Source organism: Falco naumanni, chromosome 3 (assembly GCF_017639655.2).
Source record: "Falco naumanni isolate bFalNau1 chromosome 3, bFalNau1.pat, whole genome shotgun sequence".
NCBI lineage: Eukaryota > Metazoa > Chordata > Aves > Falconiformes > Falconidae > Falco > Falco naumanni.
The window spans coordinates 81,616,735-81,631,683 of NC_054056.1; the positions used below are offsets into that span (position 1 = coordinate 81,616,735).

The following is a 14,949-nucleotide window of genomic DNA, read 5'->3' on the forward strand; positions in this document are numbered from 1 at the left end:
GGTGGAAGATTGTCTGTGCTATTCTCTTCTTACACTGTCAGCTCTAATAAGTAGCATTTTAAATGATACCTTGCAGAGTCTAAGTGCCTTTCTTACTGGGATCATAACAGACCAGCACCTCCCAATGCAAAACAAGGTGATGAACAATTATTTCTAAAACAAAAGTAGTCCCAAACCAGTACTATATGGCATCATTCTTCTGTTTCCTCTTTACTCTGGTATTTGTGTGTGAGCTGCTATATGCACAGGGGGCATGTGTTTATGCAGACAGACAAGCATATCTAGTTATTTCCTACTTAGATTTAGTTATTTATCAGTTTACTAGCTGCAGTATTATTGGCCATCCTCCATTGGCAGCTGTGCTCACTCAAATAAGCACGATGAATCAGGCAAGCACAGATTCTGGCCTTCTGGCCACCCCGCCTCTTTGTTTTGTGATCAGAAATATCAAATGCCCTTGACTACCTAATACACTCAGAGAAATAAAGTTCAGGTATCATTTTACCCTAACATGGGAGCATGGTTCCCATGAAAGCAAGCTCCCAAAGAAGCAAATATAAAAATTGCACTAGACGTACTAAACATTTTGTATGAAAATAAATAAAATCTTAGAAGTTAGCAACTGCTAAGTATTTTGGTACTTACTTCAACAAGTATGTTTCAGTAACTAAGTTCAGATTCCAGATTTCCCCATTTCATGCTCTTTACTAGCTTACGCTTTTTCCAGCCTAGCCTTTTTACCTTAGTCGAACTAATCTCACTATAAAAACAAATCAAATAAATGTAGGATTTCTAAATATTAAGAAACATAATTTCAGGCGCCATAGCTGTTTAAACCACGACAGAGGTAAGCAGAGACTCAGGTCAGCAGTGACTAGAAATATAACACAGGTATACAATAAACAGGCACTGTTCTGTAGAGTAATGGAAGACTTTTTTCAGGTTATGTTTGTTTGTCTTTTACGGATCTAGGTATTGTTGCTATTTAAAAAACAACAGAATGAAATGTTAAAACTCTAACATTACCATGATTTAAAAATCAGGTGAAAAGGAAAATAAGATTAGATTGGCTGAAACTTTCCTTATACAACACTGAAATGCTGCATTTTCATTTCAAACTCCTTAATTTTTAAACATTGCTATAAATTCAATTTTTAATAGAAGAGTAAATTTGAACCAAAACACTTCTTCCAAGCTAATAACCTCATTCTTTTTGATAACTATGCGATGCATGAAAATGTATAGGAAATCCATTAATCAAACCTTTACAAAAAAGTAAACATTTTCCATGGAGAAAAACATGCTATTAGAAATTCCTGACTTGTTTTTTTTTTTTTTTTTCTTATTTTACAGATTACACTCAATAACTTTTGGAGCTCCAAAGGACCTGTTCTAATATAGTTGTTCTGCAGAAAAAGAAGGAAAAATGGAGAAAAAAATAAGGAGAAAGAAGCTCTTGGGATTGCAAATTAACACATATATATATTACCTTAAGTTTATCTCAGACTGTTGCATTAGATACAAATTACATTTAATTCAGGATGAGCTAGAACAGTTTTTCTATCTGTACTACAAATACCAAAATACTACAATACCAAAGATTAAGATGTTTCAAAAATTTAGAACAAATTGAAGCATAAAGTATTTGGATGGTCAGTTAAGAAAACAGTTCCACCCACTTAAATTTTTGATTTATTTTAATCTTTAAGAACTTGTTACAAACAAAATTTTGAATACCATCTTCTCAACAATTACTCCAACTTACTACAGTAATGACAGAACTGATAGAGGGCTCTCTGCATATAGGTTTATAAACTGTGAAATAAAGGATTTTTCCTAACCAAACACTGAGGATTAAGAAATTCAGAAAGCTGACCAGGCAGAATGGTAAAAAAAATGGCAACCTGAGAATGGTTTCCAGCTAATTTTCAAAATGCAGCCTTCCTAATTTTATATACATTTTTCTTCTTAGAAAAGAATGCTTCATTTTTAATGATACAGATTCTAAATCACATGACAGCACAGCATATAAAAGCAAAACCTCTCTCTGGAGTTAATGTTCTGCCTCCTCACTGCCATGGCTGTAGACTGTAACTCCAGTATATGCATTAAAAAAATAGAAACAGTTGGTTTACATGTCTTTATTCCTTGTGACATGCTTAGGGCACCTGTATTCTTTTAGAAGGAAATCCTGTGTGTTTCTAAATAAGGTTGCAGAGACTCTCCTTTGTAAAAATGTTAGTTTTATTTTACTCTGAAATAACCTAGGAAGTTCATAAAGATTTAGAACACATTGATAAGCAAAGGATAAACATCAAAGAATAGAAAAAGTACAAACCTCTGATTGTACATGCCCCGGAAATTATAATTTGCTCTATAATTGGGAATTGGTTTTGGATCTAATGGCCTGTAGATGGCAGGCTCTCCTCTTTTCATAGCCAGACCATTCAGCTCCACTGTTGGAGTTATACTGCCTGCAAAAACCGAAGAATACATGTAAGGCACTTAAACCACAAACACTGCAAAACACACAAGCAGGACTGAGATAAGCAGCAAAGAGAGTGCTGCATAGTATTATTTTGCCTTAAATAAAAAATAAACAACTTGAACAACACTTCGTTTTCTCTAAAAGACAGGAATATAGATGCCAACTTAATCACAAGCAATGAAAAAGAACATTTAAACTTTATCTCAATGCATTCTCTATGCAGTTCCAGTAGATTAGTCTTCACGTATGAAGGAGAAAGTTAGTGCTATAATCAAGTTGGTTCTTCATCTTTCCAAACTGCTTATAATACGTTATGACGCTTACTGAAATTATAAAGATAAAAGAATATCTCATCCTGCTGAATACCATTAAATAAAAACACAAATAGAGCAAAGAGGCACTGAAACAAGCAAACAGTAATAGGCATTACTGCAGTCATGTGGTAATCTTACAACAAGTCAGAAAAAAATGTGTTATTTGCAAGACTTGAAAACTTAAGACCATGACTAAAAACTCATGATCTAACAAGAATGATGTAAAAAGCTGAAAATACTACTGGAAATCAGTGTCACTACAGCCATCTACTGGTGATAGAATACAAAAATAGAAAAGCAGCCAGCACTTGCCCACTTGCATGGTCTCCAAAATGCCAAATAAAAAGCTACACTATGACTTTTTTTTTCTTTTTAAAATAAAATGTTCAGCTACTGTATTCCCCATTCGTACTGTTGTAAGAAAATCCTAAATAAGCTAAATGTACATTCCAATTAAAAGCAGTTAATATTTTCTCAAAATATTTTCATAAGAGGTTCAAATGAATCTAGCCTTAAAACAGCTATGATGAATTTACCAGTCAGCCATTGAGGTTTTATATAACAAATGACGAAAAAAATTATGCAATACTTACTCAAAAACTTCTATCAACATCAATTTTTATATTTTCCACAGCAAAGAATGACTATGAATTCAACTATATAGTAAAAATGCAAAATGCCATTTTGATGAGAAACATCTGTGCATATACAATATACATTTCTTAGAGCAAAATTACAGTGTTAAGTGACACAATTTTTTAATGAATTCCCTTAAAGCCTATTTCTTTTGTTATCAGCTTTTCCCTTTAAGAATATGCTCAAAGCCAAAAAAAATAATCTACAAGTGGAGTGATTCTCTGCGATGTCAAAAATCAAACCCAGAATCTATATAGAGGTCTGACCCTCCTGCTTTCTTAACAGCCAAAGTCACAGTGACTATGAAGGACACAGGGCAAAACCAGTGTCCTGGGTCTGGAGAAGCAATGTATTGATATCCAGAGGAGCAAGAGAATACTACCGCACCACTCTCCAACAATCCTTAATGGCTAATGCTCAGGATAATACAAGCTCTAAAGGAAAATTACTCCAGGTTTTTTTTCCAACATAGAGAAGATTAACTGCAAAATTACTCTATTTTAAGAAAGTGGCTAAAGATGACTTTTTTTTAAAAAGGGAGGGGGGAGGAGCAGAGGGAAATAAAAAGGGAAGAAGGGAAAAGAAGTGTAAAAAAGAAAGAGATTACTTTTTTCTCACTGTTTGCTTTCTTTTATATTAGTTTGAAATACAGTTAGGAATTCTTTTTTATTTATTTTAACAAGACAGAACAGATCACTGAGCACATGGCTGAGGTGTGTATCTCAAAAGGTATTGCACACATAGAAGGGAACTCACAGGTAACACCTCAAAATGAAGGATGTAAAGACACCAATATAAATTCTATTATTCAAACAAGAGTTTCTAAAGCCATCTGAAAGCTTTTCAAAAGCACAGGTTGCTGTGAAGGAAAACTCATGATGCAGGAAATACCTGCACAAGTTCTCATGCCAAATCCTGACCTTTTATTTACATAACAGATGTGATTTCACAGGATTGGACTGGATAAAATTTCCAATTTCACTGGAAAATTAGCTAAAATAACTCTTTGGGAAAAATGTTTTACTATGGTAATAATGGTCAGTTCAATCTGGTTTTGTCCCATCTTTCCACTGTTGATCACATCCAATCACTTTGTATACATCTGAGCCTTATCTAAATAATACATTCAGTTACAGTTCAACCATTTTTGGTATTCACGTTAAAAATTCTCCCGAGCAAACTCACTAGGGGTTCTTCATTATACTATCATACCTATAAGACAGCTATGTTGATTCTCATCCTCCAACTTAACTTATACCTTTTAAAATGTCTTTATTAGTGGTATAATATTCCAATACTTCAACAAGATTTAACACACAGAGGAAAATGTCATACCTGGATTATTGTTAACATTATTTTTGGGTGGTCTAGGCGTTGGTTTGGGAAGGGTAGTTTCATTCAATGCTTTGCTAGCAGCAGCATGCTGGGCCTTTTTAATACTACTTCCTTCAGCTTCCCAAGTCTGTTCTCCCAGAGTCAGCTGCACTGTGAACATCTTCAAAGACAAAGAACAGGTAAATCCTAGCAAAATTATCACTGTGGATTAGACCAACCTGTATAGAAACTTCCAGGGCTGAAGAGAAACCATGCTCTCTTTTCATTATATTCAACTCCCAGATAACACATCTGATTCTTACAGACATCAGTGAGTCTCTATCAGTGGCCAATATCTGGCCTTACAAGTGACAAAGTAGCATAATGTTAACGTCAACTACCAAAGAACAGAATAATATTTAAACCAAGTAATAATAACTGTAAGCTGATCCTCTGCTCTTGGAAGACTATATACTGGTCGGTTAAGACCTCATTTCCTCACACATATGAATGCATTTAGTCGCTTTGTTTAACTGTAGAAAACAGGTAAACAATGCTATTAAAAATAACTGATAATTTTGTAATAATTCTGAACAGCTATAAATGACTGCACACTCTTCAAGGAGGTGGAGAATTTGGCCCAAATACTTTTACCCAGTGCAAGAACTTCTCACACAATCCAATTTCTGAAAACTATGTGTATTGTTAGGGCTGAGTCACAACTCACATATGTTCAAAAATACAAAATAAGAAAGAAAAGAAGTATTATCTTTTTGAATGAAACTGCAGTTCTTTAATGTGGCTTCTATAGTGAAGACAGAACTGTAAAAATTCAGAGGTCAGAAATAGACTACTGATAAAAACCATATACATTTTCAAATCTGCAGTATCCATGCTGTGTGAGTTGTGAAGATAAAACTCAATGCATATTTGAGATATTAGAGTCTATCTTCTGTACGATACATACACATTCTGTTTAAATTTGAGCATCTAAGAATGAGAGGAGAAAGGGTAACAACTCAAGGTCTTTTCCATACATATAAGGCAGGATTTAATAGTCAGGTGCGCACAGTAAACTAAGATATATCTACCTCAGAAAACTGACTGACCTGAGGCAACATAAAGAAATCTACATATTAGTGTGAGCAGCATATAAAGTAAAATTTTCATTTTGATAGTTATTTTCTCTATAATTGTTAAAATTATTTAAACTAGCTAGATTCAGGACCAGGTATCTAGAGATGGGCAAACTTTAAATTTGCCTTTACCTGTATTTTCATTTAGCATGTACTGGCAAACAAGCCTTTAAACACAAGTACGTATGTGCCTCCCAACTCAGCCCTATACACATGCATACAGTGCATATGGACTGAATGCTATAAATATTTACTTGTGTCTCAATTACAGGCTTGAGTTTTGGAATACTGTAATTTTCAGAAGTACAGTGCCAAGTACCCGTATCACAGTTCCTATCGCCATGTTGTTTTTTCCACAGCAGTCATGACAATTCCTCAGAGACAGCACTTTGTCAAACCCTATCCCCACCTGAAAGCTAAGCTGGGTATTAGAGCTAAATATCTGTAATTATATAAATCATCTATAAACATACATCCTGATTACTAGAAGAACTGAAATTTGATTTCTGGATCTGAAGTTTATATATTTTATATTTTATAAGACAGTTATCAGTGTAGTATTTTCATAGGAGAATAATATCATTAATTTAAATAAAAATATGAATAATGGCTATTTATCTACCTATAACCGTCCTCTTAGCACTTAGAGCAATAAACAGAAATTCAAGATAATAAAGGGCTTGCTCAATAAATTTCTATAGCCAGAGCTCTAACCTTCTCACTTAGCCCACCTGACAAAAAAAACTCCCACAAAACCCATACACAGTAGTAGGTGGGAATTTAGTTCAAGGAATAAAACTGCCTTAAACCAAAATCTGGAGCAGCCAATGAAGTACTCAAGATCTGCAACACCGGATTGCCAGTTCTGCTATGGAATGAGAGGCATTTCTCACCAACTTTCCGAGCAATGTTTTATTCCTTACATCCAACCTAATTTACCTGATGGCTAGAGAGCAGAAATGCAAAGGCCACTGTACTTTGTGCTTGTTTTCACTCCGCTGTCTTCATAAGGTCAGTCACCCTTGGCTCTGGAAAGTCTTTCCTCCTCACTTTTTCTGCATGTAGAACTTTCCTCCTTCCCAGACTTCTGAAGTGCTACATCCCTTACCCTTTTCCCTCTTCTCTGTACCACCATCCACTTTCTTTTGCCACTGCTTCTTTTAAACTTGTCTCCTGAGATGCCATTGACATAGAAGCACAGAAGAAATAATCAATCTGACTAATGTACTCAAAAACGTAGTTTATGCTAACAAAGACTTTCTGGTTTTACTTATGATAAAAAATGCACCTGGAGGGCAGACTCCTAGAAATCCTAACTACACTGTCAGGAACCATCAGTTCTCCCCTAGCTCCACTGTTCCTAGTTTCCCATGTCACTCCAGTTGTCAAAACTTACTTTCCAGAGACAACTAGAAAAAAGGATATAGAAATTTACTAGCATTTGTGGTCACAACACAGACAGCTGTCTTGTAGAGCACGTCTCTGAAAATCACGAAAACCACTAGTGGACAGGAATGAGTATGTATAGGAAGAAAGCAACACGAGATAATCCTTAAATAGCAAACACCACCAGCAGCAGCAGCATTACATCCTTCAGGTCATGCTTTCTAGGACAAACTCAGCTCTGTTCCATAAGTTATATCAGGTATGTCATCATATTGCTAGGAAAACATTAATAGTAAACTCCTAACAATCATAATAATTTCTCTGCTTTTTATAGGTCTTGTTCTTCATCCTTTTCCCTCCTTTGTTCTTCTCGTTTGCTGCACAGGTCAAAATCAGATTTAATATTCTTCTGAGTACACAGATCACATACGTATCTTTTTTTTGACCACTATGAGTGCAATTAAAAATAATAAGGGGTAAATTGAAAAACTGAAAAATTAAGAAATCCATTGAAAATCTGGCTTTCAAAAGTGCAGCCAATACAGGCTCAAGTAATTTCAATTACATTAATTCCTTTAAAAGTAATAACAAATATATGTGAACTATTTCTTGTACTGCTAAAATTTAATGTATAGTATGAATGCAGTGTAACTCAAATCTCTTTATGGCTGAGGAATAGGAGCAGCCAAAACCACATCTTTTGGTACAACCAAAGCACTTCCTGTCTCACAATAATGGAAAAAAGGTAGCAAAATAAATATACAACACAACAGTGAAAAGTTACAGAAAGCACAACAGATTGAACATGTCGCAACCTAAAACCCACCAACCAGTGTATCCCATGGTGCCAAACGCCTCCAGGAAGAAGAGCACTTCAATTTCCATTTGTAATGAGGGATCCTAAAAGCTTGCTGATTCTCAGCAGCCCTGCACCTGCTGACATCATTTCCACCAGCACAAAGGATGCATGAACACCAGCCAGACCAGAAGGTCAGTGATTTGCATCAACTCTGTGCCAGCTCACAACAGAACATGCAACTGAGAAACAAGGGGCAACGGCTGCGACACAGCCTATGACTAGCTGAAACTGTTACTGATCTGCAGCGTGACCCCACTGTCCTATGCAATTTTGCCACTCTATAAATACTGAGTATAAAGCAGCTATTAACTATGCCATTGCCTCTCTCTGAGTTTTCATGTTTTTTTCTCCTCCCCCAGATTGCTCCTAACTAGAGAAGAAATTCAAAATTATGTCTGAAAATTATTATGAGAATATCCCTCTGTGTTCCCCATCATCCAAAAGCACCCTGATTTGTACTTATGAAATTAAGTTGGATGTCCAAATTGGTATGAGAACTGACCAAAATTAAGTGTCAGCTCAGTAGAAACTTTAATGCTATAATCGTATCAGGAATCTTAGTATCACCATGAATCTTAAAGATGCACAGAATTTAAAGGAAAGAACAGTATAGAAGTTTGTGCCCTATAACGCAAGATCCAAAGATAGGGTATCAATGCAATTAACTTTACAGACAGAGAATTGTATCAGTAAGTACTTTAAAAAAATGACACAAACTAGCTCTGTTGTCACCTGCACTACCATGACACAAATGCAGAGGTGAGTTATCAGATGAATGCTGACTGGGGAGAAGGTTTCATGCAGCTTAAAAAGCAAATGCTCCATCATGATTAAAAAAGGGTGGTGATACCCTGGAAAGAATGTCGCAAGGTCTTTATATAGGCCAACAAATATCAACTCAAAGGTGGAAGTCAAGGTAAGGTACAAAATGATCTAAAGGGCTTCAACATAAATACAGACACACTTTCTGAAAGTGTTAAAAAAAAAAAAGCAAGCAAAATAAAGAACAGTGAGAAACCCCTTACACTAGAAATGGGGCTGTGTTTGACAAGCGCACTCATCCAGACCATGACATTATCTGTTCAGCATTTAAGGTATGGCTCATCACCTGGAACTGCGACCTTACCTTGGCATGAGCAGGCCCTCTTTCATTCAGAAGCTTATACTGGGGTTGAATTCTATTGAAACGGGCTAACTCATTTACCAGACACATTGGAGTTTTCTCTTTGGGGTTTGCCATGTTATCTTGGAGAGGAGCTGTAAATAAAGAGTCTGTAAAGTTTTTGTGGAGAAATGTATTCCTCAGCACTTCGCAAAGCTTTGCAAAAGCAGCAGCATGCTTAGAAAAGAAAATACTTCAGCTAAAAAATAATTTTTCCACATGCTAAATACAATGTTTTAAACCATTTATATATTAATCATATGAGAATAAGCATTTTACAATAACCACTGTAAATGGTTAACAAAACCATTCTGATTACATGCAATTTAAAAAAAATACAACTATTTCTTTCCAAAATGTCTCTATAAAAGATAACAGTGTAGAAGGACATACACATATGCTACATTTTCTACATCACCAAAGTTTACTCATCAGGAATACACTGGTTCCAGGAATTGACTACTCTTTCAGAATGCTTTCTCAACACTTTGAGGAAGTGGATAGTATAAGAGTTGTAAGATAAATACAGCAGATGAAACCCTGTGGTCCCCACTTGCCTCTCCCTGCTTCTTCCCAGTGTTTTGGACTTTTCTCACAACAGTGAAGTCACTCTCAGAGCGCTCCCAAACACCTTTTCTCCCCCTTTAAGGATTTTGTTCTGCTTTTCTGAGACAACTTACTTCACGTATACTGCTTTACTATTTTTTAAATTTCTGCTATTTCTTTTTCAATGTAATTGTATTTATCCCTAAACCACAGTCATTTTGTGCTTAATTTTTTAGGATAGCATTTCTGTATTTTATACCCAGTTCAGCATAGGAACTACAGCATTTATTAGGCTACAAAGGAAACACCAAATACTGCCAAGCAGTCTGAAGACATTCTGTTCTAGGGAAGAGAAATACACTTGGAGACCTTCCTGCACCACTAAAACTTCTCTGTAAAAGATACACTCAGAATTTGACAAAATAGACATGTTCTTTTCTGAGCTTTTATATCATTGACCAACACTTCACTGTAAGTCTGAGCTCAGTTAAAGAAACTTAGCTTAGTAAACAGCCTATTTAGCCAAAATAGTTTTCTATGAGATTTTTTTGTTTATTTTAATCCTCATTAAAGCCAAATTTTAAATTTTTTTTTTTAATTAATGAGTCATCAAAAAGGTTCATTTGAAGACCAAAGAAAATATACTTGGACCAACTTACCCGGTGAGTTGCTAGAAGGCGCAGGATCTACAAGGCCGGCCGTAGGACTGCTACAGCTGGCAGCTGATTCCGAAATGGATCCATTCATTGAGGACGGCAGACCCAGCGTATTTGTAGTTGTAACTGGTAGGGGTAGCACCATAGGAGACATGGTAGGGCCAGACAGGTTTGCTGTAGTCTGCATCTTAACTTGTGCCATTGCCTATCACTGCAATAAAAAAAATATTGTAAGCAGGGAACTTTGCATTTTGCATGTCAAATGATGGTAGTGATATTAACAACAGATCTTTTTTTTGCTCCTAGACCTGGGTCACAAAACTACCCACAGAAGTCACACCCCTTGCAAACATTACTTCCAAACAGATACACAGAGAAACAGAGCTCACAGTCAAAGAACATGACCAGAGCAAATCCACATGCCCTGACTCCAAGTTCTGTTGCTCAACTGTGGGGTGACCCTGCCTGAAATACAGCAGGAAGAATGATTATCCTAGAATAAAATTCCATATAATTATTCTGCAGATGAGATTAGCACCTGCCAATTTCTTCAGCAGAGGATGTCTTTGCAACAAACTGCCACAGCAATCTTTTCCCATAGTTTTTCAGTAAAGTGCACACAAAATACCAAATAAGCCCACAAGAGAAAATCCCTACTTTTTTCTGCCTGCTACCAAACTAGAAAAGAGAAAAAGTAAGATGAGAAAACAAACAAACAACTAAACAAACCCACCAAATAACAAGTTCTGAAAAAATCACTGTTTATCCAGTCAACAGGTGGAGCATTTCAATCCTACAAATTACTAGCACAGGTACCAGAATTTCTTAAATCAGCTTCTAACCCAGTGCCTAAAGCATTTACCTGGAATATGCTAGGTACTAATTATCTCTCTCCATCTGCCCAGATGAGTTTCTCTATTACCAATACATGTTCTCTGACTAAGTTTACACTCATAAACAAACCAGGGGCTGGGCACAGCTCCTTCATACTATTCACTGAAAGTATGCTTGCTCCTTGGCAAAGTTTTGGCTACTGACAAAGAACTCCTGCAAAAACCACGTGGGAGCAGTTCAGAGGCCAGCAAGCACCCTAGGCAATCCACTCAAATAAGCAAAGAGGAAGTCATTCTCAGTCCTCCAGGGAAAAGTCTTGGGCTTCTCCTTTTAGCATCAGGACCAAACAGGGTGATGTATTTTATTCAGTAACACGAACGTACACTGTATTTTTTAGGGTTCATAGACATGATATGATCTGTACAGAGCAGATAAAAGCAAACACCATAACAGTCAACAAGCAGCCCGAGGACTGGGATCTCTCTCACCAGCATCTCTGGTCCCTCTGGCTGAGGCAGAGGACAGGAGCCCAGCCCTCCTCTGTCACGAGCAGCACCCTTACTAGTAAGCTCTTTGCTACTTCTGCTGCGGTAATTCTGTCTTCCTAAGCAAAAATGCCATCCAACACCTGAAGAACTTTCTAACAAAGGTCTTATTGAAACAAGTACAACTATATAAAACATTTTGATTACATCAGTATTTCTGCCCCGCCCCCCTCCCCAGATCTGTTAAAAAAATCCAAGTATCTCTACTCAGATGGACAGTATTGTTGGATTGAGATCCCAAATTACTCAGTACACCACACAGTGCAACTACTTTAGCACAGTTGCACTAGTACAATGAAAATAATAAATCCTATTATTGTGACTGTGCTTTGGAGAAAAGGTTCAGACTAGAATGCCGGTTTTATTACTGAGGAAAGACAGACAACAGATTTAAAGCTCCGGAAAGGCAAATGTAAAAAAATTAAAAATGAAGCTGAGATGCAATCACTTGCCCTTTTCATAAGGATCATAAGTAAAATGCTAATAGTGACAGATTTTAAAAATACATATGCAATCAGCTGAGATGTATTCCAGTACTTCATGCGTTCAAAAATATGGACTAAATTCAGACTTTAAAAATCCTACTGTGACTTAACAGCAAATGTCATACAGTAGTGCAGTATTGTTAGAAGGGCCTATCTGAAAGACTGAGAATGTGTGTAACTATAGAATTCTTTGCTATACTACTGATTGTAAATATATTGGTATATATCAGAATGAATTTAGAAAGTTTCTTAACTGTAAACATTAGTCATGTAAACATGGCAGAATCGTGACATATATATTAAACACCTTCAAAATTAAACCGACAATATAGAAAAAAAACATCACACAAATTAAAAGTTTAAGAAAATCCTTAGAGTATTTACATTTCAGCAGTTAAACATGAGTACGGGAATGCCATCGCTCATACAGTACTGTATGAGGTACTACCAAACACCTATTCTCAGGCCCTGCCAGTTATGAATTATCCTTTCAGCTTCCAGTATTTTGAAAGTTTATTCTTCTTTTCAAGAAAGCAGAACTTCCTAAGAAGCAAATAAAATATGTTCTATAGTGTTGCTGTGCTAAAGGGAGAAACTGTAGTATTGATCCTTTTCTATTAAGGATTAAAAAATCAGTTTGATATTAGTATCAACGAACTGTAAAAATGAACAAGATAAAATTTAGGAGAACAAACACACTCTATGTCCTACAGTAAAGGACAAATGAAATTAAACTGTGAAATCAAAACAGTATCATCACCCATTAGGTACTGGGGTTTTCTTATATATCTAAAGGTACAGAACTCCTACAGGAAACTGTAACTATTTTGTAAATTAATCTGTATAAACAAAGATGCCCAGGAGGTAATTATACTTGTAGGGACTAACTCTTAAGTACATGAGATACGGAACAATAAATTTGTAATCAGTTCTAAAAATCCACTAATAGAGAGAGACAACAGAGAGAATATAGTTGATATAGTGCTGTGATGTCATCTTCACACCAACAAGCAAATAATCTTTGATGTCATGACAAAAAGGGGACAGAACCTACGTGATCCATATTTTCTTCACATTTTTTACATTTTTACATATATAATAGTATAACTTACTGGTATGTAAGTGTAGCAAAAACATTTCGGGGCCTTCCAGCCATGAGCACAGACCAGTTTGCTACTACACAACTAAATGTAGGACTTGGGGGAGAGAGATTTCACTAAGCTGGTCAGAGATGAAATGCAGTTATGTAATCAAAATGTTTTTAAATCTTCTACATGGATGTTCTTGAAAAATCTGGCATTTACAAAAGGAACTGTTAATTTAGGATGCTGCGAATACAATTAGAAAAGCCCCAACACCTCATTTCAGGTGGCTAACCCATCTCACAACTAGGAAACCACTGCACCCCAGTGTCTCCGCAGGAGTTTCCCTCGACGCGCGGCAGAGGTTACAGAGGCTTAGATCTCTCCGAGAAAGCTGGACTGCGCAGCTGTGGCTGCCAGCTTTGTGTCTTTATTGAGCAGCCAGCTGCCATGCTGAGACACCACAGCAATGATATTTCTTGCAGTCTTAATCACATACATGTCTACCCAGTCAAAGCCTGCAAGTCACAGTGCTGCCATTTCTGTAGTTCTATTCTAGAGTTTATGGTGCCTTCTGAAATGCTGCATTGTTTTTTCACCTCTTACTCTAAACCGCACAGCTGTATTAGAAATGCTACAGCAGGCATTTAAAGGATGTAAATACACTATAATTGCATTTTACTTCACTTCTGCTTTTGAAAGCAATTTGTACATAGGCATACAAGGGTTTCATTAAACAGTAGGTATTAACTGTCTTTTTAAACTATGTATAAGCTGTCAATTTTCCTCTCAATAAAAATAACCAAAACAAAACAAACTCCTATTAAAACAACTGAACAAAACTGCCTCACATTTCAAAGTGAAAATATTGCTGTCCAATATTGTATTCATTTTTCTTCTAAGTCTAGAAACACAACATTGTAATCAGCTGACCCTGGCTGGATGCCAGGTGCCCCCAAAGCCGCTCTGTCGCTCCCCTCCTCAGCTGGACAGGGGACAGAAAATACAACGAAAGGCTCCTGGGTCGAGAGAAGGACAGGGAGATCCCTCAGCTATTACTGTCATGGGCAAAACAGACTCGACTTGGGGAAAATTAATTTTATTTATTGCCAATCAGATCAGAGTAGGATACTGAGAAATAAAACCAAATGTTAAACACACCTTCCCCCCACCCCTCCCTTCTTCCCAGGCGCAACTTCCCCCCCGATTTCTCCCCCTCCTCCCCACCATCACCGCGGGGGGACGGGAATGGGGGTTACGGTCAGTCCCTCACACGCTGTCTCTGCTGCTCCTTCCTCCTCAGGGGAGGCTCCTCACACTCCCCCCTGCTCCAGTGTGGGGTCCCTCCCACGGGAGACAGTCCTCCACAAACTTCTCCAACCTGAGTCCTTCCCATGGGCTGCAGTTCTTCATGAACTGCTCCAGTGTGGGTCCCTTCCACAGGATGTAGTCCTTCAGGAATGGACGGATTCAGCATGGGTCACCCACAGGGCCACAAGCCCAGCC

The 14,949-nt window shown here is 37.0% G+C and overlaps 1 protein-coding gene across 4 annotated transcripts in view; it reads right to left on the reverse strand.

Moving 5' to 3' along the window:
* Window positions 1–14,949, reverse strand: part of STAU2 (staufen double-stranded RNA binding protein 2) — a 177,454-nt gene that overhangs the window by 146,316 nt on the left and 16,189 nt on the right. For 3 of the 4 annotated variants that reach the window (XM_040588431.1, XM_040588434.1, XM_040588433.1), the window contains exons 2-5: window positions 10,501–10,708; window positions 9,260–9,390; window positions 4,774–4,933; window positions 2,339–2,474 (exon numbers count right to left, since the gene is read on the reverse strand). In XM_040588431.1, coding sequence (XP_040444365.1) covers window positions 2,339–2,474; window positions 4,774–4,933; window positions 9,260–9,390; window positions 10,501–10,699 — 626 coding nt within the window. In that variant the 5' untranslated portion in view covers window positions 10,700–10,708. Of the gene's footprint in view, window positions 1–2,338; window positions 2,475–4,773; window positions 4,934–9,259; window positions 9,391–10,500; window positions 10,709–14,949 lie in introns of those variants that run through there. The other variant, XM_040588435.1, reaches the window with a different exon arrangement.